Source organism: Acomys minous (genome assembly GCF_964271855.1).
Source record: "Acomys minous genome assembly, chromosome: 11".
Classification (NCBI taxonomy): Eukaryota; Metazoa; Chordata; class Mammalia; order Rodentia; family Muridae; genus Acomys; species Acomys minous.
This window is the reverse complement of record NC_140492.1, coordinates 1940890-1964291: the sequence shown is the minus strand read 5'-3', so window position 1 is coordinate 1964291 and position 23402 is coordinate 1940890. Positions and strand designations below refer to the sequence as shown.

Below are 23402 nucleotides of genomic sequence, written 5' to 3'. Positions count from 1 at the left end.
CAGAAGTCCCTTCTCTTCCTGAATGATTTAACACGTACAAAGTAAATTTATCTGTGGAGGCTGCCAGAAGCTGGGGACTAATGAGCTCCATGTAACACCCAACAGTGGCTAGTACAATATGCTAAGAAAGAGGACTAGATTTCAACGAGTAAACACTTGTCTTCACACCAGGCATGTAAGTCTGAGATGCCTGGCCCCTTGTATGTGCCCATACACTGCGTCACTGTTCCAGGTCAGCCCTCAGCAGTCCTTGGGCCTTTCACAGCGATGTGGAGGTGTCACAGGCTCCATAGAGGAGAATTCTCTCTCTCTCTCTCTCTCTCTCTCTCTCTCTCTCTCTCTCTCTCTCTCTCCCTCCCTCCCTCCCCCTCTCTCTCCCCCTCTCTCTCTGACACACACACACACACACACACACACACACACACACACACACACACACACACACACACACACCAGCTTCTTTGGCTGTAGCTGTCTGGCCCTTTCCCCTGGGCTATGATTGCTTCAAGGATGGAGCCCCAAAACCATGCCAGTCAACCCTGCCTGAGCCCATCCTTGAGGACAGATGTCTTCCTTCTGTTTGAGCTACCTTGTCCTGCTTCCAACTCAGCTGAAATTTTGGGGAAAGTGGTACCAGCTGGGACTCATCTCTTCTACAGGCTCCCCGGAACTAAGCTAAGAAGGCAAACTTTTTTAGCAGTTTGGAGTTTGGGTGGCCTGGGGCATGACCCCGCGGGCATGTTCTAAGGACCTGTATTGTAAATGTATTGTGCTTCTTAGGAATGCAGGCTAAGTCCCTTTGGTACTGCGGCACAGCATTCGGAGATGAAGAAAGTGGGCTGTGAATACATCCAGCAGGGACTGGATGTATGGGATGTATGCTCAGTGTTTGTGGTTCAAGCAGTTTGTCTGCTTTTCTAGTGGTCCTTTATACCAAGAGTGGAGTGAGAGCCAGACACCAAGGAGCAGACATCTGGCCCCAGCAGGGTAAGGGAAATGTGCAAGGACAGCAAGCGTATCAAGCTGGGCCAGTCTGGGGAGTGAGAGAGACTGACCTCTGTTGGAAGAGACCTGGAACTTGAGGGGTCAGACTCGATGGGCCATCTGTTCCACACAGAGCTCATGGGCTCTGGTACAAGGAACATGTTCAGCGACGAGAGGGCCTGTTTTACTGGGGAGAGGGGTCATTTGCACGGCATGGTGTGCAGGTGCCACATGCTCCAACATTACAAAAGGAACTAGTGTGGTCTGAAAGCTGTTACCTGGCTAAGACGAAGGTAAAGATGGCAGACGGGGTGGTGGGGGTGGAGGGTGAGAGGGCTGTACCCTGGTGTTCACCAGGCCGCTCCCTCAGAAGGTTTGGACAGGAAGGTGGGCACCATACTCTGCCACCAGCACCTCACGGGAGTCCACGTGAGAACCTGTGAGTGTTAGATTAAGGGATCTAGTTCCTTGGAAGGTAGAGATGACATTGCTACGTGACACTGGAGAGAAACTGTGAAAACTCAGAGCCCTGCCAGGATGGTCAGACTGCACAGAGTCCGGGGGGCCGGGGGGTGGGGAAGGCTAGGACTGGGATGCGCAGGACAGGACAGGAGCCTGGGTTTGGGTAGATAACTGGGGAGACCTGTTTTAAAGCTCGAGGGTGCTAGGTGGAACTGTGTAGAGTCAGGTTAAGAGTCAAATTAGGGAGCTGTCTGGGTATGGATGAGGCTCGGAGTATAGCTCATGTGCATATAGGGGGAGGACAGGGAGCCAGTGCCACACCTCAGACACATTTTCGTTTAGGGAGAGGAGAGAGTCTAGAGCAAGCTAGCAAATTTTAATAATTTTGAAATCTTAACAATGACAGGGGCGTTCAAATTGGCTTCCTAATGCAATTTAGGGTCTTTTCTCTCGGGCCTCAGGCAGCCATTACAATGTGTGCTACCTTTAGGGGGTCCAGATCTGGGGCTGTGGGCCAGTACAGTGACTGCCTGCTGCTTTATACCAAATGCCCCTCAAATTCTATGGACCCAAAGAATGAAAAGCACCCCCAATCTCCCCATAGATCTTCATATTTTGTTATTTCTTTTCAGCTCAGATACCAACACTAGGTGACCCCAGCTCCCATGCCGAGGTTTTTTATGCCACAAGGGAGTGTTGGAGAGAACTGGCTTGCACCGTGCCTTCCTGGGCAACACTTAGGATTGACACCCTCAAAGGGACCCTGTGCAGCAGAGCTCTTCAGCACTGACTTGCTCAGTAGGATCTCTCTGTCTCTGTGTCTCTCTGTCTCTGTCTCTCTGTCTCTCTCTCTGTCTCTATCTCTCTCTGTGTCTCTGTCTCTCTGTCTCTCTCTGTGTATCTCTCAGTGTCTCTGTCTGTCTCTCTGTGTGTTTCTCTGTCTCTGTGTCTCTCTCTCTGACTCTCTCTGTCTGTCTCTGTCTGTCTCTCTAACTCTCTTTTTCACCAGAACTTGCCATGATGTGGCTTCTCCTCAGTTGCAGGTTTGCTCTCTGCTCCCTCCAGTGGCCGTGGGCACTGAGGCTCTTCTCTGAGCCTACAGATGGACACTCTCCACTCTTCCTGTTTAACTCTCCATATTCTTTTCTCCTTTTTTTTTATCACATGGGCAATAGCTCAGTCCTAGTAGAGAAGAAGTGGCCTAGTGACTTCTTTGGGGTCTTCTTTGGTTGCTGTTCTAAGACAGGATCCTGCTATAATAGCCCAGGCTTGGCTCAGACTCCTGAACCTGCCTGGTCCTTCCCAGCACTGGGCTCCCAGGTGGGTACCATCTCACCTGGCTTTCTAAGGATACAGCTTTCCTCTGACTGAGATTTTTTATGCATTTTCTACCTAGCTATAGTGATAGAACCTTCCAGATCCATCCACAAGCCCCTCAAATGGTATTGCTAGTCCCATGTTTGAGCTCGATGTTCTCTTCTTGAGTTTAAAATTCTCTAAAACTCTCAAACACTTCTCACAGGGCCTAATTTCTAGGTAATTTCCTACTTACGGCTCTCTTTATGGAAGGCTCTCTTGTCATTTCATAATGTCCTTTATCCAACCAGCCAGAGAACAGACACTGATTTTTTTTTATTCTCTTCCCACATACTCATGAGAGAGCCATATCCATTACAGGAATCACAAATGAATTTTTTTACAACTTCTATAGAAGACTCTACTGTTCTGCTGATCAAATTTTATCTTCTTGGCTGCAGCCTTTCAAAGTCTTGTGATCTCTGCGCTCTTCCTTCTGCTACCTTAGTCCTCATCCCCACACGTGTGAGCCACACACCACGGTCTGCCTTGCCCTCCATGGGACACCCCACAACTGCCTTGCTCTCTTACCAATCAGTCTCTGTCAAAACAGAGTGGGTCTGCCCAGACCTCTGGGGGCTCCTGTCATTTCTCGAAGGGCTCAGAAACCACTTTCTTAAGCTTAAATTCATTTACATCAAACAAAAAGGTTCCAAATGGATTAATGTTTAAATGGGCAGACACCACCCATCTCTCATCAGCCTTTGGTTATTATAAGAGTATCCACAAGAATTAGGGAATTGTGTGTGGGAAGATTTTGCTTTGAGACTTAAAATGGTCTCCCTTGGGGTCTCTCAGAAGTTGGACCCTGTGAGCTTATTCCTCGTCTTTTCAGTGCTAGGGGGTGTGGAATCTTCGGGGAAGTATCATATATTAATTGGTGTCTATATTTTGCTCATTGTCTTTTGGGACATGTATGACTGTTTTGGGCCAACACTGAAAAATGAACTCCCTCCCCACAACCTTGGCTACTGCAAAGACTTGGGGGGGGCATAATATCAGGCTAATCAGGGCTCTGATAATTATTAAGCAGGTCGAGCTTTCCCTGTCTCTATTTCTCGTCTCCTCTGATTTCTTTTCTTCCTTTTTAATTTCCTTCCCTCCCTCCACACCGTCCTTTTTATAATCCCTGGTCCTGATGTTCTGGTTCAAATAGCACTCCTCCTGCTGCACACTAGAGCAGAGCAGATGTTGGGCGGCTTCCCTTCCACCTGCCATCTGCTCTGTGGGAACAGCACCCAGAGCACAGCCCTTCCTGCTCAAGCACAGCCAGGCGGCCCTGTGCGCAGTGCTCTACGTTTTCACAGACTCCAGATCAGCCTTGAGATATACAGGCTGGTGACACATCTCCCGAAGTCCCTGGCCACTTCCGCACTCCCTTCCCGTCTCTCCTGGCTCCTCTCCTAATCTGCCGGGTAGGAAGTGCTGGAGAAAGTGATGCAGGCTAGTCCAGCGATAGAGAAATGTGGAGGAAAGACATCTTCCAGCTCCCGAGTGATACGGGGGAGACTAGAAAATGATGACAGAGATAACAGCGACCAGGGCTGTCACTGGTCATCTGCTTGTGGAGAACAGTTTCGTGTGTGTGTGTGGTGGGGCGGAAGGCCTTGAGGGTCTGGCAGCGAGGGAGGAGCCATGTGGCTGAGCATATCACACTGGCTGGCTTCCCAATAGTCAGTGGTGAAAATTCTCAGAGAGAAGTATGGCAGATAGTCAAGGCACAAGTTACATATCAATGTGGCAATAAAATTAAGGACCATAAGATGGAATGATAATGAAGATTTAAAAAATGGATCAATCAAAGGCTTTTGAAAGTAGGAATCACATTTATATGCTTTTGATAGCATCCTTACTTCTTCCTTGAGTCATTGCTAGTCATTAAAAACTTGCTTGAACTTATCAATACAGCCTGTCTCTTACTTACACATGCCAAGTTTCTGGAGAGGATGGGTGTTGGAACGGTGACCTGAGAGCTCTTGTTACCCTTGGACATTTTTAATCATGACGGAGCCTTTTCTGGCCTTTAGTTTTCACGTCTACAACATGACACGACAATGCCAAGTTTATACCCTGTCAAGTCCCCCAGGTGTTGAGAGACTAAAACGAGACTATGGAAGAGCATCCTGGAAGCACATGCACCATGCTGTCAGGTGTAGGAGGGCCACCCAGGTGTTTGAATAGCATCACAGCTTGGCCTTGTTCAGTGTCTATGTACTCCCTGAGGACCACTAATCTCCTCCTGGGCCTGCACACGTTCGAAGAGTACACAGAAGAGCATAGTGTCATGGGGGTGGTCCACCCAGGCCCTTGCCTGCAATCCAGCAAGGCCTTCTTAATAGTCCAAGAAGTTTCATATATTAAGCATCTAAATGTGTGTGGGGGGAGAGCGAGAGAGAGAGAGAGAGAGAGAGAGAGAGAGAGAGAGAGAGAGAGACAGAGACAGAGACAGAGACAGAGACAGAGACAGAGACAGCATGTGGGAGAGATAGACTGACAGACAGGCGGAGACACACACACAGAGGGGGGAGAGACAGAGACAGGGGGTGGAGAGAGAGAGAGAGAGAGAGAGAGAGAGAGAGAGAGACAGACAGACAGACAGACAGACAGAGACATACAGAGACATACAGAGAGACAGCATGTGGGAGAGACAGACACACACACACAGAGGGAGAGACAGACAGAGAGAGAGAGAGACAACGACAGAGAGAAAGAGAAAGACAGAGATAGACACACAGAGAGACAGCACGTGGGAGAGACAGAGAGACAGAAAAGGCTGCCACTCATAGCTCAGGTCTGTGTTTGCTTGTCTGAAGCTCTTGACAAAGATGTCGTGTGCTTGGACTAGCCTTTGCTGGAAAGCCACTTGTCCACCCTCAGAGCAGAAAGGGAACCATCTATGGACATCAGACCTTACTTTGCTGCTCCACTCATCAAAACCTTCTATTTAAAGGTCCCCCACCCCCCGCCGTCAGCCCCACTTCTTTGCGGGACTGAAAAGGATACCATAAAGTAGCTATTTTTTGCAAGGGCTGTAAACCTGCATTTAGGTTCTTACAAGATCCTAGCCAGAGCTTCTGATCACCTGCATGCTTATGTGGAAGAAGATTATAAAGCCGAGGAGAAATAAATATCCTCAAAGACAGGCATACATGCTCGTGACCTGGGAAAACCGCAAGAGCAAACAAGGGCGGGCAGAGCGCCCTGGAGAGCCAGGCAAGGCTCCAGGGACAGCCTGACACCCACGGTGGTGCCTGCGCTCTCCACCGCCCAGTCTTGTGTCCAGCTGCCCTTGCTTCACCTCCCTCTCATCCCAGCGCTTCCCTGCTCTGCACCCTCACACCCCGAAACGCTCCTTTACTTGGCTCTGCTCTGACGACGACGATAGGGAAGGGGAGAGGAAGAGAAGGAAAAGAATGGAGGGGGGGGGGGGAAGAGACGGAAGAGGAGAGAGAGGAAGGACTGAAGGGAAACCAAAGATGGAACAAAGTTTTCATAGTAAAGTATCCTGATGCTGTGTGTGTGTGTGTGTGTGTGTGTGTGTGTGTGTGTGTGTGTGTGTGTAGGCCAGAAGACACTCTTAGGCACTGCTCCTCAGGCACCATCCATCTGTCCACCTTTTTATTTTGAGGTCGGGTCTTTCATGGCCTGGAGCTTGACCAGAGAAGGCTGGCTGTTCACTGAGGCCTGGGAGTCCGCTTGTTTCTACCTCCTCAGAGCTGGGATTGCAAGTGCATGTTATTCCAATCCTTCTTTTCCCTCCCCTCCCCCTCCCCTCCCCCTCCTGTACAGTCTGGGGATCAAACTCAGACTCCCATGCTGATGAAGTGAGTCCTGAGCTGAACATCCCCCAGTTCTGATGCCATATTTTTCCTTAAGCCTCAGTTTACTGGCTTGGCGGTGCCGCCTCCTGAGGTAAGCTGACTCTGCACTCTCCTGCTCTCCTGGGGGCTCTGCACTGCAGTGTGGAGGCATGTTTATTTCCCCTTTCTCCTCAAGCTTAAGTGCCAGTGTGCTCTGACGAGACTAGTAGAGGTCAAGTTGCTCTTTGGCTTCAAAATGGGGAAAGCTTTTGGCTGTTTCCACAGGAGAACTAGGAACAGTCCACTCATCTGCCGAGTCCTCGCCTGGTAAACCCTGAGCCCATATTCTCTTGGGATTGGCCACCTGGCACTGGTCAGTTTGGAAATATTCATTTTTAATCATGTTGAAAATAATGACTGTATTTTGTTTTAAGGGGAGAATGGTGTTTTGCTAAGGGAAACAGGGTCAAATTGCTGCCACGCAAAAATGACCACTACGTTTATCGTATCTGAGGTAGTGGTCTTGGCGCGGCACTGTCAGCTGACCCCTGCTGAACGGCCTGGGAATCAGTATTTAGGTTGGGGCTGTTGGGGCTGCTGGGGTTGTGGGTCCCGCTGGTGACGCACTCTTTAACCTTGCAGTTCAAAGGACCTAGAAGTTGGGGGGAACCAGGGCATCACTAAAAGCAAGATGCAGCTTCTGAAGTCCTGGATAAGGATATAGATTTTTTTTTTAAATCTAGTACTTGGAGACAATTTAGAAGGTCGCTCTGCTCTAAATTTAGTAAGTCCTCAGGAAAGGAGAATATGGGCTGGCTGAGCTGCTGGAGTCCCATTTTCTTTCATTTTATTTTTTGCATAAAGGAATATTACCTTGTACTCCCCTAACTAGGTTGTCCTCCACGGGGCGCGGTGTGCCGTTCATGCAAACATTTTAGTTGTGTCCCACTTTGGACAACGCCGCTAAATAAGATGAAGGGTCTGAACTTGGCTTCGAATAAGCCTGGGCGCATCCACCAGGCACTCATACTCTTTTCTTAGTTCAAATTTGCTTTCCCCATTTTTGATGCCACTAAGTGGATGTTCAAGCAACACCAAGTTGTTCCTAGAAATGCCGGCCTTATTTTGGACAAGAAAAGCACGGCAGGAAATGGTTCTCTCCACGGACTCTGTAACCCTGTGGGAACTGATCTGAAGGTAGGCACAGGATCTGCGTCTTATGGGGCCAGCTGCTAATAGAGCAGCGTTACTAATGAGCTCTGAGGATTAATAGACACTCGTGACATCAAACCTGTGACTTCAGACTTCCCCGAACTGAAAATGTTTTATGTGATTAGTGGACATTTCAAGGGGTTTAGGGAGGTGGCTCATGGGCCTCTCTGGGGACTGGCCTGGCAATCTACGATTCTCTCCGTGGACCCATGGCTTTGTTCTTTTACAGCAGCATTCTTCAGGGTTACAGAGAGATGGGTGTGTCCCCACTGTCACCCCGACCTAGCACCCCCAGAGGATCACTGCCTACAGCTCTGGACAGGGTCTTAGTGGTCCTTTGATCCCCAGGACCTTGCCAAACTCTTGTGATCAAAAGTAACAGGTAACGAGAAAATGCTATATATATTTTTAAAACATCACTCAACAGTGGTTTGTTAAAATAAATCCACCTCAACATGGCCTTTAAGTCTGGCAACAGGGAGTGGTGGGGTCTGACCCCACACGGTGTTCTTACTCCTGCCAGACTCTTCTTTCTCAAAGCCTTTATCTGGCACCTGTAAGGTGTGAGAGTGTGTTGCACCCTTGTGCTGGAGAAAGCTACTTTAAAAAAAAAATTCCTTGCTCCTTAGCATCTCATGGGAGTACTTCCTGTCTCTCTTGCTTTCCTCCTGTAGGCGTGAGAGCCTCAGATGTGGTGGATTGCTCCCCTTACAAAGCCTCAACTGCAAAATACCAGAGGCTAGACATAGAGGTTCTAGCAATAAAATGTTACTTCTAGAATGTTCTCTGGGTGCAGCCCTCGCAAAGCAGCAACGAAAGGCCAAGGGGACTGGTAGGAAGGGACATTTGAAACAATGCAGGTCTTCTATCAGTCTGACCTGTTAGAAACGGCTTTTGCTGGAGATGTTCTTGGCCAGGAAGAGGCAGTGTTGGGCGCTGAGGTCACAAGTACAGTAATGAAAATACAATGGTAGCCAAGGAAGATCGAGTAAGTGTGGGGAGGGGTTGGCAGATGCTGTAGCGCAGCTTAACCATCTGTAGCTAGCTTATATCTGCTGCCACACTCATGCATCAAACAGGTCATCAGTGAGACACTTCTGGGCCTGGTAAGGAGAGTCTCGGGCAATACCCAGCCTTGTACGTGGAACTGGTCTGACATTGCTGCCTGCCTGATGCCTGATACCTAAAAGACAACGTCCCTGAAGTCAATTGGGATTTACAGGATAGAGGGTTATCAAATTGTCCATTTGGTACTTTCGTGACAAACATGCTGGGTTTTATTCCCTTTTTTTTTTTTTTTTTTTGTGGTAGGCACTTAGGTAGACTCTAGCCACTCTCCATCCATCTGGGGCCCACCCCTCCCTCCACACTGCTTTAGGGCCCTGCTTTGGCGCCTGTGACCTGCTAGATGCCGAGGAGCACGCACATAGTCCTTAGAATCCAGAGAGCACGTTCCCTTTAAACTATGTGAAGGATCTAGCAAAGCGCTTGGGTTATCACAAAACTCGAGATGTAGTCTGTTAAAGCAATTCTGGAAGAGCATTTTGCTGAGACCTACGGGTGACCCGTCTGAATTTCTGGGCTCTGGGATATTTAATGGAAAGACCGTTTAGAATGTGCAGATGGGCTGAAAGGGACTTCACCACTTCTAGTGTGTATGTAGAGTGAGAGGAAACTGGTAGCCCATACGTGTGAGGACCACACATCAGGAGATTTCCAGAGAGAAACGGTGGTGGGACCAGACAGCATCATGCCCAGCTCTGCTAATGGGATCATGGTTAAGTTAAGCACTTACAGATGGGATTCAGGTTTCCTAAAGATGGGAGCAAGGCTTGGGGGTATTCTATGGGTGTGTTTGGGAGGGCCGCTCCCAGGCTTACTCCTTGATAACCCTGCTCCGCCATGCGGGCTTGATATTGAAACACAAATACCTCACGGGTGCCCTTGGCCAAACAGTGGCTTGGTCAAAGACTTGAAAAGTGGAAGGTACAGAAGGTTTACTTTCCACGAAGTTCTTTATTCCAAAGTCCTCGCACCCGCACTGTAGAGCAAGGGCTGCTGGCCAGAAACCTTGACATGTCATCACCCTGAACCATACAGAGTCAGAGAGGGGAGGGGCAGAGCCTAGTCAGCATGGGTCTCTGCCCCTCATCTTCTACTGCGGACGGAGACCCCCTCATCTTTTACTGCGTTTTCTCCACGCTTAAATTCTCATATTCAGCTTTCAGCGCAGGGTGTGTTTTCTGCCTCACCACACTCTACCTCTACCACGAGTCCCTATCTCTGCTTCCAGGCAACATCCAACATCTCTCTCATTTCCAGAGCGAATTTCAAAGCTTCTTTTTTCCCCCCTAAAGCCGTAATTGGTGGCTTTACCAGAACCACTGAAAATCAAATAGAGCAGGCTTGAAAAACCCATGAGAAATTAATTTTCTTTGTCTGCCAATACTGAGGATTTAGGGGACGTGTAAGGGGGCTGCTTGCATCCCATTTTGATTGCGTGTGATTGAAGGCTTTATTGTTTCTCCCCTGGGGCTCCAAAGTCTTGCAGAGGCCGCACCAGGCACCAAATCACAGCTAGCAGAACTGGTCCCCAGAGGGCGTGCTCTCCCCTGGAGGGTGTGCGCCCTGCCTGACCTCTCTTCAGGGGGCACAGAGCACACATGGGGGAGCCTAGACCTACCTCTGAGCCTCTTCAGCCTCTGCTCCCGCCGTCTCCTCCGCACCACCAGCAGGAGCACGAACAGCAGCAGGACCCCGACCAGGATGCAGGAGATGGTCACTAGGATCTTGAGCCCTTCGTTGGTCGTCAGCCCTTCCTCGCTTTGGACAACTGACTTAATGAGTGGAGGGATTGTACCTGAAAGCAGGGCCACGATGTTAGGTGGCTATTAATGGTGGCAGCATGGTGGAGCGTTTAGGGATGACGGGTTACGGGAAAGCCGCGCGGGTGTGATCCAGGGGTGTCCGTGGGATGAGAAATGAGCGGGCCTGTCCCCTAAGTCTCCGTGGACTGGCTTGCTTGTTCTCCTTTCACCTTTGCTTCCAACTTCCTTTCCACTCTTCATAAAGGACTGCGCCCCCTAGGATGCCACCACCTGGGGCTGGGTGGGGTGGGGGACAGTAAGGTGCCTGGGCTCACAAAAGCCACAGTCATTCACCTGAAATGCAGTGCCCACTGGGCGGCCACTCAGAGTGCTTTTGTTAAAGGCCTTTTGAAAAACTGCACTTGAGAGGAAGGACAATAGATTTGTCAGCTGCAGGGAAGGGCCCCTGCAGGAGCCTGTGAGGCACCCCAGCCTAAAGAGGGGTAATTTATACTTTCTCCCCTTTGATTATTTTCTTGATTTCAATACCGGTTTTGCAGCTGCTTTTAGAATTCCCAGTTTAAGGTAGAAGAGCAAAGGGTAGTTTTTTTCAAAGAGGGTCCATCTAGGTCACTAAAAAGCAAGCTGTGGTCAGGGTGTTGTTACAGTGCCGTCCAAAATTTAGATTATTTAGAACTTTAAGAGAGGGGAAAAAATTAGACATCAACTGAACTCTGGGCTGCCTTAAGATGCTTTCTACCCCTAGGCTGAACACAAGAGTACAGCGTTATCAACAGACATCTGTTACTTATGGGGCACACATCTTGCCACCTTCCGTTATATAAGGCATTCCTTTCCCATGTAACCCAGAAAGCCAAGGCTTTAGGAAAATATAATGCAAAAATAATGCCATTTTCCCAAGAGAAAAAAAAAAGATCTTATCCTGTATTCAGTAATTGGAGCTATGAAAATACAGCCCTTGGCCCTCTCTGATCTCTGCTGGAGCCAGGCAGAATGTTCTTGCAATTTCACAGCATCTCTGGCGGCAAAAGCAAGCTTGCAGATACCCAGGCAGCAAGAAAGAAGCGCAGAAGAGGTGCCCGTGAGGCTGGTCTGTGAACAGGACACTGCAAGGACGGTGTGCAGAAAGTTTTGGCAAAGGACATAGAGCAGGCTCCGATAAAGAGGCCGGGAGCCGGGAACCAGACTGATGCCAACACCAGGGTAATTTCCATTTCAATGTTTGCTTTTACTAAAATGGAAACAAGGGTACGTGACACAAGAGACGCTAGAGCTGCATAGCCACGTGGTCAGTTCAGAGATGCCTACGTCTTTTTCAAGATAACATGAAAAAGACATTCCCTTGTTTCCTTGTGCCGTGAAATCCTTTCAGAGTTTAGAAAATAGGACGTATGTTGCACGCGCTTTTCTCCTCACGCGCACTTTTCTTCTGCTGTGATCGTGAGTGAAGTGAGAACATTACACGTTTCTCAGAAGCTGAACGTTTGAGGACTGAAGAACATTGGCGACAGGACTTGTAGTGACATGATCAGATGTGAGCATGCCACCCACGTGTGGGCCTCAGCAAGTTCTCTGTCACCTACCCATGTGGGAGCTTAGCCATGGGCGACAAGTATACTACCTACCCAACTGGTCACGTGCTTGAGGGCATTTGGATTATGCTTTAAATGCACTTGATGGCCATGGGTCTTTGTTTTGTAAGAACAGAGAATTAAGCCCCTTTAGGGCGAAAACAGACATGAATGCTGCTCTGCCTGTGTGTGACCCTCCACAAAGAGCTCTCTAAATAAAGTCTATCGCTCTCTCTCTCACACACACACAAAACAGAGGGAGGCAGTGTAAGAGGGGCTTTGGCCCTTGAAGGGGAGATGCAGCTGCCCTAAAGACTAGGGCTACAGCAGACCATTGGGTAGCAAAGGGCTTCTCCCTGAGCTCTGTCCTACAGCCCGAGGCAAGAGGGATCTGGTTCTGAGAATGGGCTTTAGAAGCAAGGACTGTAGGCGGGTGACAGACGCCACAAGGATTAACGTGGCATGCCAGAGAGAAAAGAACAACTCAAGGGCCTATCAGGACCACGGTCCGGTCCGTTCTCAGCATGGGCCATGGACAGAAGGCTGGGAGGGGAGCTAGTCCACAGCTCTAAACATCTTGATGAGTCACTGCTGGTGATCAGAACCTATTGCGCCCTTTACACAAGCGAGGGCCACTCCCTGTGGGGCTACAGAAATCAGCATGGACGTGCTGCAAGCCAGACCTGAACTGAACACTAGAGACGCCGCCCCACCTTCACTGAGCTGGCTGCTGTTCAGGTAGCAGTAAAAGACCGCAACGCCAGGAAGAGGGTCAGAATTTAAAGTGATTTGGTTTGGGGCAACAAAGGCCAAGAGACTCCCTAGCTTTTAGGGTTGTGCGTGCGTGCGTGCGTGCGTGCGTGCGTGCGTGCATGCGTGGCCACAGGCCCGCTGTGACCCCATCACCCTTCTATCCCCCAGTGCGCCTGCTTCTGCTGAGACTAACCTAACTTCTTCTGCCATGGAAACTGTTGTATACATGCATTTTAAAGGGTGTAATGAGAGCAAAAAAGAAAGTTGTTATGTGGATTGGGATGGGTGGGGAGGGGGTGGGAGACAACAAAAGCAGTGTTAGCTCACAGTCATCCGCAAAGCAACGGAACCCTGAGGCAGAGTCCTTCAGCCCTGAGAGAAGCCACTCATGCAACCAGGACTCCCCCAGGAGTTCCCGCTGGTCCTGGGTCCCTTTTCTCTAGACACACAGTGATAGTCATCTGTGTACAAAGGACTGGCGAGCCCACAGAGAGGGGCTGAGCGGCCCAAACCCTAATGGGCTTTAGGGGCACTGCTCACTCTGCGACAATGACAAGTGTATCACGGGAGAGTAAGACAGCACACGTGTGCGCACCCCGCCCTCCCCAGCCACAAACAGCAACGCCACGAAGCCTTGAGCTTACTGCCATCGTAGTTGAGCGTGGCGAAGTTGGCTTGTTTCTCTGCGCAGCCAGCACTGTTGCACACCCGCATCTGCAGCTCATACCACGTGGCTTCCTGAAGGTCGTACAGGATGTAGGACTTGGAGAGGGAGGTGCGCTGAGCTGTGGTCCAGACCGTGGTCCCGAAGGGTCTGTACTCAAGAGTGAACGAGGTGATGGGACAGCCGCCGTCATTCCAGCCAATCAGATTCAGCCTCACCCGTGTGGTGTTGATGCTGGCGAAGAGCTCCTGCTCCTTGGAGAACTGGGGTTCTGTAGGAGATGTACATGGTGTCACTTGTGGGATCAGACCAGGTTCAGGTGTTTTCCCTGGACTATTGTCTCTGTCTAGCCTAGCTCTGGGCAAGAGCTGCATCACCAGTCACTCACACCAGGAACAAAGCCTTGGGAACTAGCACGTTTTCCCAGCCACATGGACCTGAGCAAAGGTTGAATGGATGCAGGGTGTGTTTACACAGTGTAGAACAGCTCTCTCTTCCTTCTTCTCTCTCTCTCTCTCTCTCTCTCTGTCTCTCTCTCTCCTTCTCTCTCTCTCCTTCTCTCTCTCTCTCCTTCTCCCTTCCTCTATTCACCCTTCCTTCCTTCCTTTCTTTTGGTTTTTCAATACAGGGTTTCTCTGTGTAGCCTTGGCTGTCCTAGACTCACTTTGTAGACTAGGCTGGCCTCGAACTCACAGCAATCTGCCTACCTCTGCCTCCCTGAATGCTGGGATTAAAGACATGCGCCACCACAGCCAGCTCAGTAGCTGTATTTACTTAAGTGGAGCCCTCAGTGGTGTGTGATGCTGGACAGTTTCCCTTCCCATGTAGCTACAGAGTGGGATTCAGGAAGTACCGGCAGCTCTCCTCGGCTGGCCAAACAGTTCGTGGCCTCTGACACAGTGCATGTTAGTCTTCACAGAGCACTCTCTCATCTCCTGAACCCTTATCCCGCGATCCAAACCTCAGATGCTGGACCCCAACACTGCCTCTCTCTTCCCCTTGCTACACAGAGAGGAAGCCCCTCTCTCTGCAGGTTCCAGCTGCACCCTGGACCTTCAGGAGCCACTTCCTTGTGCATCGTCTCCTTGAACTTCTATTTTATTTCAGATAAAAACTCAATTCATCTGCAGCATTAACCTATTAGCCCAGTTGTTTCCAGCCTGAGGACAGGTGCCCATTTCAGGGCTGCTCGGCCTGGGAACCCTTGTTGACTCCCTTCAAAGGGCCGCCTTCTTCTCTGAACTGCAAGTGAAGGGATGGGGTGGGGAACCAGATCATTCTGGAAGGTTCTGTGGTCTCTCTCATGTGCTATTGCTCTGTCAGTCTCATCTTGGGAACAAGAAAATTCAAATACATAAAACAACTCTTTCATGACACCAGCCCTTCATGCAAGGAGGCAGGAAATAGAGAAACAGCAGACAGACAGGCAGGCATTCTCACCTTTCCCCAGGGTTTTTGCTTCTATGATTTCACTTATGCGTCCTGGTCCTACTCCATTTTGGGCAGTGAGAGTGAACTTGTACCACGTCCCACACTTGAGGTTTTCCAGGCGGTAGGAGCGCTCGCTGGGGCTGATGGGGAAGCTGCCCCACTGCTCGCTGTTGTCCTCGGAGTACTGCAGGATGTAGCCTGCAACAGGGGAGGGATGATGTAGTGGGCGTCCTCTGAGGAGGTAACAGGATGAGTTCTCTAATTCTGGATGTCTTTAGAAGGGAGCAGCTCTAACTCTTCCTGACCCTAGGGCAGCTCTCTCTCGCATCGGGAGAAGGTCTGCAGTGAGGTGATCGGTGCACGCCAGCCACACTAGGCATTGTCACCACAGTGATGCTACTGTAAGTACATGGAAAGAGAGCCACGCCCTTTCCCATGCCCACTTAACACCATGTTGGACTGGATGAGTACTAAGCCGTCAGATGTCTTCTCGGAGCCCATGTCTGTGTCTGTGTGTGCATAAGCTGAAAGGCGCTCTCTTGGCAATGGGGACAGGAGTGAGAGTAAGAGCATTACCTCTTTCCTACATGCCACTAGGGGGCGTGTGTGACCATTGCAATCGCGGGGCAATGGGCTCCAAGTCCCCCAGCTATCCCCAACATTTCTATAGCGACGTGGCATCAGCTCAGGGTGAACGGTTTGTTTGACAGTTAATTTCTCATCTCTCCCTATAACCAATGACCACTCTCCATCTCAGACCCCACCCTAAGCACCTTGCTTGTGTCACTCCACAGAGTGCCACAAGTAGTGCTGGGATCCTACAGTACTGATGAGCTTCGGAAGGCTGTGCAGGGAGGAAGATGTGACCACCTCCGTCTCCAGTGCCCACTCCTTGCCCTGGGGTCCTTGAAACTGTTATGTTTGTCATCACTGACAGCTGCAGTCATGTGTCTGGGGTCAGCCGAGTCTTCTCTCCTCTGCCTCTTCTGTCCTAGGTTGTCATAATCTGACTTGTGCATGGTGTCAGGGTCCCAGGGGACTAATATCGTCTATCTCACCCCTGGAGCGGGTCCCTCTTTTAACACAGGCAGATCATTTCTCATCTGCCACAATGCAGAGGCTCCATTCTCCAAACCAGTGTAGTCCGGATTCCCCGATTCCCTCCTGGGGAGTCCCTGACTGCTGCTCCTGCCTCCCTAGACGCAGAGCCCCTCCTTCCTGGACCTCTAGTGGCCACTTTTGTGTTACTGACCTGAGCTCCTCCAGGATCAGCCAGTCTTTATAGAAGACCCACTCCTGGGGGGCCCCAGCCTCCACTGCATCTCCCTTGTATCTTGGGGTCTGTGCTTTTCTCTTACTTCCTACCACCGAGGCCACCTCTGTTGCTTCTGTGATGTCAGCATCCATCAGTATAGGTGCCCAACTTGTGATGCCCTCCAGTGCCTCAGGCACCACTATATTTCAGGGATGCCTTGAAATTTCCTGGGACACTTATCTTAGAAACTCTTTGTCAGCCAAATTAGCTTCATTTCCAAAGCCTTCTATGCTGGGGCTACCTAGGTCTCTCTCAAAATATGACACTAGCGAAGTTTAAACTAGTTGGAACCCAGATCCTGGATCCCTTGGGCCCCATTTATTTTCAGTAAGTCTAGCCTTCTCCCTCCCGTGAGGCCATCTGAAGCAGGCGCCCAGTTGCCTTGACTGGTAGCCACACTTCACTCACTTGTCACAAATTTTTCGTACCCCATGGCCCTGTCCAACATCACTTCTGATCGCTGTAGTAATTGTGACCACCACAATCTGTGCTGGGTGGTGTCTGCAGCTGGGTCCTGGTGGCTTCTTGGCAGCAGTGATTTAGTTCATCTGCTAATGAGCCCCTGTGCCTTTGCACATGGCAGCCGTTCCAAAGCTGTCCCACGCTCCTCAAACCCACAGGCACAGCCTGCCCCCTAATCAGCTATTTTTATAAAGTAACCTCACCTTTTTCTTTCTGACAAAAAAAAAAAAAAAAGAAAAAAAAAAAAAGAAAAGAAAAGAAAAGAAAAAAAAAGGAAGAGTGCCCCTTCCACTAGTGTCCAAGAACTGGCTCTAGGCGACAGCTGAGTCCTGGATGTTGGCACTTGTGATTTCGAGGGAGCCTGAGATGTGACCGCTCTTGGAGTGGCTGCAGTGCAGTGCTGAGGACAAGCTCCCAGAAGCCAGGAGCTGGCTACGTGCCCCACGGCTCCACCCTGTTGCCTCTTCCTCCTTCCTCCTCTCCCTCTGCCCTTGGAGTGTAAGCCCCTTCCTTGCTCACCTGCTCCATGACTGACCTCTGTGGTGACTCAGCTGTAGTTCTTGCTCCCTTCCTCCTCCCTCCCCCGCATGGACAAAGGGCCTTTCATTGCTATAGGTGATACCCCAGCTTCTGTGGCAGAGTGACCAGGGTCAGCCTCCCTCAAAACTTGCTGCAGCGCCCTAAAGTCAACACCTGCTGATCTGAACACTCTGTGCCTTTGGCTGTGTGTGAGGACAGTAACTGGTGAGCTGAAGGTATGCTAGGCAGCTTACGACATTTGGGAGAAAATAAACTAACACCTTGAGGTTATTTGACGAAGATGGTGCCGTATTTGCTACAACTTACTGAACTTCTTACATGATTCTGGGCAACTGGAAAGGAGAAAAGACCACAGGCCACTAAAGTGGGAAACTAGCAAGACCAGTGTGGCTTCTAGTGAAGAAAACTAGGTGATATGAAAGCTCTAATATAGACAGAAAAATTTTATAGAGAACCAGGAACTCAGTTCAACTTTCACCTTCGCTCCCCTCCCCTTCCCTCCCCTCCCCTCTTATCCTTTTCTATTTCCATATTTGTTAACAGCTCACGATTAATTATATTAACTATAGACTATATACACCACGTAATTTTGTAAATGAGACCCTTTGGATGGATGATCTGAGTTTGAACCAGCACCATGAAATGGACAGATGCTTTAGATGCATGCATGGGTGACGGGGCAATTAGTTTCCTGAAGGATTTGGGGGAGAATGAACTATTACACAACAGTCATTTGCTGAAGACGTGTCACTTTTTGGTCCGTGGATAACTCCACAAACCAGCGACTGTGCGTGGTTCATCTCATTACCTCTGATGGAGCTACCCCCATTGTCTCCAGGGAGCCAGGAGAGGGTGATGGAGGAAGACGTGGTTTTGGACACAGTGAGCCGAGGCTGATCTGGTGGAACTAGGGAGGAAACATTTGTATAAAACAAGAATTAGTTTCTCACTTCTTCAATCCTCTGTAACAGTCATTTACCAAATCATTTGTAACAGCCATTGATTAAATACATGTTCTAGGTTGCCAAAATAGGCAATTCATTTCTGTCAAAATGTCTATTTCGCTGATATCCCAGGCTAACAAGATCGAGCATAATGAATCTACTATTTAAGGAGAAGCCAACCACATTTCTTCCTCGACTTACACTGAATTCATTTCCTCACCATCCACTGGATTCCTGAGTTGTTCATCGTGGATTTAAATCTTTAAACTTAGGACACAGGCACTAATTTACTCTGAACTTCAGCCAGGAAATTACATGGAAATGACGGACATGCCCACTTAGTTGTTTTGCTTTTCCCAAGAAAAAGAAAGAGAGGATGCAGCTAGTAGGCAGAATAATTATACTGTGTTCCAAGGCAGAACACACACACACACACACACAAAAGCAGATACACAACCACATTTCCACACACATACAAGTGCAAACACAAATGCATGCACATATATGCACACACACACAAACAAACACAATACATATATACATATATGTAGACACATGCACATTGGCACACACACACATACACACACACATATGCATGCACAGAGGCTTTGAAGATTAAAGCTGCTACAGTGTTTACAGCAATATAAACCCAACCTTATACAAGGATTGAGGGACACACACTGCTAAACAATGACCTTGTGTAGTTCTGGACAAAACACTAAATAATTTCATGGTCAGATCATCCCAGACATAGAGAGCAGTTCTCATAAGACCCCCACTTCCTCTGAGCAAACCCTGAGGCGTTGACCCACTGACTCATCTGCTTATTTTAGAACAGATGGTGCTGTCCCCTGTCCCAGTCTCACCGCATCTGGGAGGGTGTTGATGATGTTTGTTTCTCGGCTCTATTAACAGGATGACACCTGAACCCAAAGAAGCTCACACTAACTTCCCCTCTAATAAGATGTCTCTCCTGCAACTAAAACTGAACCCATTCAGCAGCCATGAGAGTTTTTCATACTAATTTAATATCAAATTCTTTGAAGGTTGTTTATTTATATTTTGTCTATGGCAACAGATTACTAAACACTTAGCATCAAGTACAAAGTATAGCAGTAAGCTCAGAGCTTCACTCGCGAACCTGTGAATCACTGAACCTAAGCCTCTTGTTTAACTTTGTAGTTGATATTTCATCGTTTATTGATTTAATTAGCAGACAAAAACGATCACACTCAGAGACGTACTTTCCACAAATGCCGTGCTTACATGTGTATGTGTGTGTGTGTGTGTGTAAACCATGCATGAGTTGAAATGATCAATGACTTTTTCAGAGATGTCCACATACAGAAACAAGAGGTGTCCTTTGATCCATTTATATTTTCTAAAATGAACAGGGCATTTTACAAAACGAAAATAGTAATGAGCTCTTTTTGAGTTGGCTCAATTTTGCTAACCGCATGTAAGGCACGCGTACTAAAAGATCAAGTGCCCCTCCCCCAAGCACCCCTCCCCCAGGCTTTGTACCTTGTACTTGCAAATTTAAAATGATCTCATCTGATCCCCAGTTGTTATTGGCCACACAGCTGTAATAGCCCGAGTCCTCCGCCTTCACCGTGCGGATAATGAAGCTCCCGTTGCTGAAGACGCTCCTACGGCCGTCAATCGTCACCAGGCTGGGCGTCCCGTTACTGCCTCACAGGAAGAAAAATGCACAGATTAAAGAAATTACAACCCACATTAGCTGAGGTTGGCAAGATGCATCGAGCCTTTCTTTGGAGCAAACAGTAAATTGCAACCTCAATTATTTTTGCATTATGAAATGACTGTGCTGTGATTGTGAGCCCAAACTACTGAATAGCAGAGATTTAAAAAAAAATTATTATGCAGAAGGCTAGATCGGTGTCAATGCCGGGAATCGAGTTCGATTAGTGGCCAAGAGCCCGTGACTGTCGTTGTATCTACTTCTTTTTGCTCCGTCACTCTAGCTTTGGAGACTTTCTTACTCTGGCAACTGTGAGAAACTCTCTTGTTGGCAGAGGGGCCAGCTTGACAAAATCATGCATGGCAAACTAAACGTTGTGATCTCTTAGAGACTTAAAATCTGCTTAAGAAAAAATAAAAAATAAAAATAAAAATAATCTGCTTAAGGTTCTTAATGAGGGATATACACAGGACAGCATGGCATGTCAAGGGTGCATGGAGCTGACCCTCCTGTGACGGAGTCCCTGTCATCACAACCACATCCAAGGTGGCCGACTGTCCAGTTGATTGGGGTCACTCCAGGTAAGGCAGAGCGCCAGCTTGACCCAGGGAGCTTATGGAATTTGCTTTGGATTAATCAACTTAAAATACAATGAGAAAATTGCTCACTGGACCCAACCCACGAATGCTTGTAAGAGGTTTCGTTTGAAAATAGGCGCCCTTCTGAATCCATTATTTTAAATCTCCATGTCTTTTACTGAACACTCAGCCTCTATTTGTATCTTAATTTCTTCCCCTGCGTAGAGATAAAGCGTGTTTAAGAATTCATCGCATCCACTCTCCCTTTGGTCTTGGCTTTATTATCATAGTATTCACTATCGAGCGTGGAGACCCAGGTTTTCGATTAACCAAGTTCTAATGTGTTTCATTTCTCTTTTCTCGAGACAGGGTCTTGCTGTGTAGCCCCAGCAGGCTGGCCTCAAACTGGCCATGTTCCTGACTTAGCCACTCAAGTGCTGGAATTACATGGAGCTGTGTGATCCTGTTTGACTTTAATTATGTACATGTGAGGGAGGGGTGCACACGAGTATATCACCCATGGAGGCAAGAGACCTTTGAATCTCCCTGGAGCTGGAGTGACAGGCAGTTATGATGCACTGCGTGTGAGTGCTGGGAGCCAAACTCAGATCTTCCCTGCAAGGCCAGTACTAAGCCATCTCTCCAACCCCTAAATTCCATTTCTTAAGTTCTTTCTCAGGGCATGCACTTTCCATTGTCTCTGAAGAGGAGACAGAATGTAGCTCAGTCGGCAGAGAGCTTGCCCAGCACTCAGGAAGCACTGAGTTTGATGCTCGGCACCGAACGTCCTGTATGTAATCCCAGTACCAGGAAGATGGAGGTGGGAGGTCACAAAGTCAAGGTCATTCTTATCTATACCACAGGTTTGGGCTTGCTTAGACTTCAAAAAACACTACACACATGCACGCACACACATGTACACGCAGACAGGTGTGTGCACGCGCATGCACACACAAAGCCGCCTGACATAGTGGTAAGGGCTCACTAACAGGCATACATTGGGTTACTGGTTACCTGTCTTTCATCCATTTTACTGCAGGTGATGGGTCTCCAACAGCCTTACAAGGCAAGACGATGTCCTTCATCCATGGAGTAGTGACTGTCCCGCTGAAAGTGAGGATTCGAGCGGGAGCTGCAATACCAAAAGGAAGACTATTTACACAGAGTGGTGGGGGGGAGGTCCTTCCCAACAGAGCATCCCCCAAGCCAAAACGACTGCAGCTGTCAGGGCAAGGAGATGCTTGTGGCTGAAAGTCTCCATTATGGCATCTTTCTCTTCTACTAACCAAATATGAGCAGTATATTAAATATTCGGAATTTCATAAGCCAGGCAACTCCAAGCTGTGTTTTCTATGAGCTCAATTATTTTTCAAAGCACTTTATGAAGTGATTCGTCTCAGCCCCCCAAAACTGCACATTAAATTATACTTTTAATATCTGAGAGAAGGGACGACATAAAACATAAAGTCCAATGGCCAGAAGAAGAAGATCTGGAACAAGCTATTCCCCAGCCATATGCTACCCTGCCCTCCTCCCCCCACAGCTCGGTCTCTAACTCGGGCACACATTAAGGAAAGGCAGCAACTGCATCTTGGCTGTTTGGCTCGGGACAGTGATTCACCCACCACCACCTTCACTGATTCTCAGGAAGACACCAGGCCATATAGTTCTGCCAGGGAACACAACTTCCACGGTGCGCCACCCACCAGGCATCACTTCCTGGTGACGAGGCAGCAAGGCAGAGGCTGCCCTTCTTCATTTGAGCCAACATGCTTGGACGTGCAGCGGAAAGGAGGGGCAGGTTCTGCCTGTAGGAGCTCAACCTGGCTAGACCAGGAGCGGGGAGTCCCCATCTGACTCTAGATCCCCACAAACGGGACCAGAGCTGCTGGGACCCCCGCATGGTTCAGAGCTTGGGGGTTTATACAGGCAAAAGGAGGGGAGGGCAGGAAAGCCCCGGGGTGACAGCAAATACAATGCTCCTGGAACCAAATGTGGCACAGAGCACCGACTATGACAGAGGACAAAATCCACTGCTCTTTGGGTTGTCCTGAGCATGGTGGGTGAGAGAAAACACAGAGAGCAAACTAGGGCTGCCCTGGAGCTGGGCTTTGGGGGTGAGGAATTTTTCTAGCCAGGCTGGGCCACATGTAGGGAGTAGCTAATGAGAGAGGCCAGAGTGTCCTGAGGCTGGGGCTGCCTTACCAACCAGCAGAGTTTCTGATTTTACACCATGCTCACAGAAACATCCTGCCTGGGTGGTACGGGGTTTCCCAGCTTCGTGGCTCGTGCCCTTTGTCTTCTCCCAGGTGTGTCCTTTACACTTAGTCTTAGAGGCACAGCTCCAGTCAATCTTAACAACTGCCTCTGTTTATGTGAAGTCAGAATGGGGGAACTGGAAGGGCCTCTCTGTATGTACCCTGTACTTCTACAAATTTAAGTTGTTCTGAAAACTAAAATATCACACACACACACATACACACACACACACACACACACACACACACACACACACACACACACACACACACCACTCATGAGCTTCGTTCCTTAAATCTCCTACATTAGATTTGCACTTTACTATAAGAGATGTCTGAAATCCCAAATATAATCCTGACCCCTTAACAGGACCAGGAAACAGGCTTCTATCCTTTGGTTCGCCGAGACTTGTTCGCTCTGCCTGGTCCACTAGGATCCTGTATTGTTACCAATGCCACCCCAGGTGCTGACTTTTAACTGTGGCCTCCTAACCTTGCATGCTTCCTCTCTGCACATCATATTTGCCCTTTCCATCCACTGC

General features: G+C 48.9%; 1 protein-coding gene across 3 annotated transcripts in view; it reads right to left on the bottom strand.

Moving 5' to 3' along the window:
* Positions 1-23402, bottom strand: part of DSCAM (DS cell adhesion molecule) — a 580894-nt gene that overhangs the window by 45096 nt on the left and 512396 nt on the right. For all 3 annotated transcript variants that reach the window (XM_084800819.1, XM_084800820.1, XM_084800821.1), the window contains 6 exons: positions 21617-21734; positions 19847-20010; positions 18187-18285; positions 15071-15259; positions 13611-13901; positions 10498-10674 (listed from right to left, as the gene is read on the bottom strand). In XM_084800819.1, coding sequence (XP_084656945.1) covers positions 10498-10674; positions 13611-13901; positions 15071-15259; positions 18187-18285; positions 19847-20010; positions 21617-21734 — 1038 coding nt within the window. The remainder of the gene's footprint in view (positions 1-10497; positions 10675-13610; positions 13902-15070; positions 15260-18186; positions 18286-19846; positions 20011-21616; positions 21735-23402) is intronic.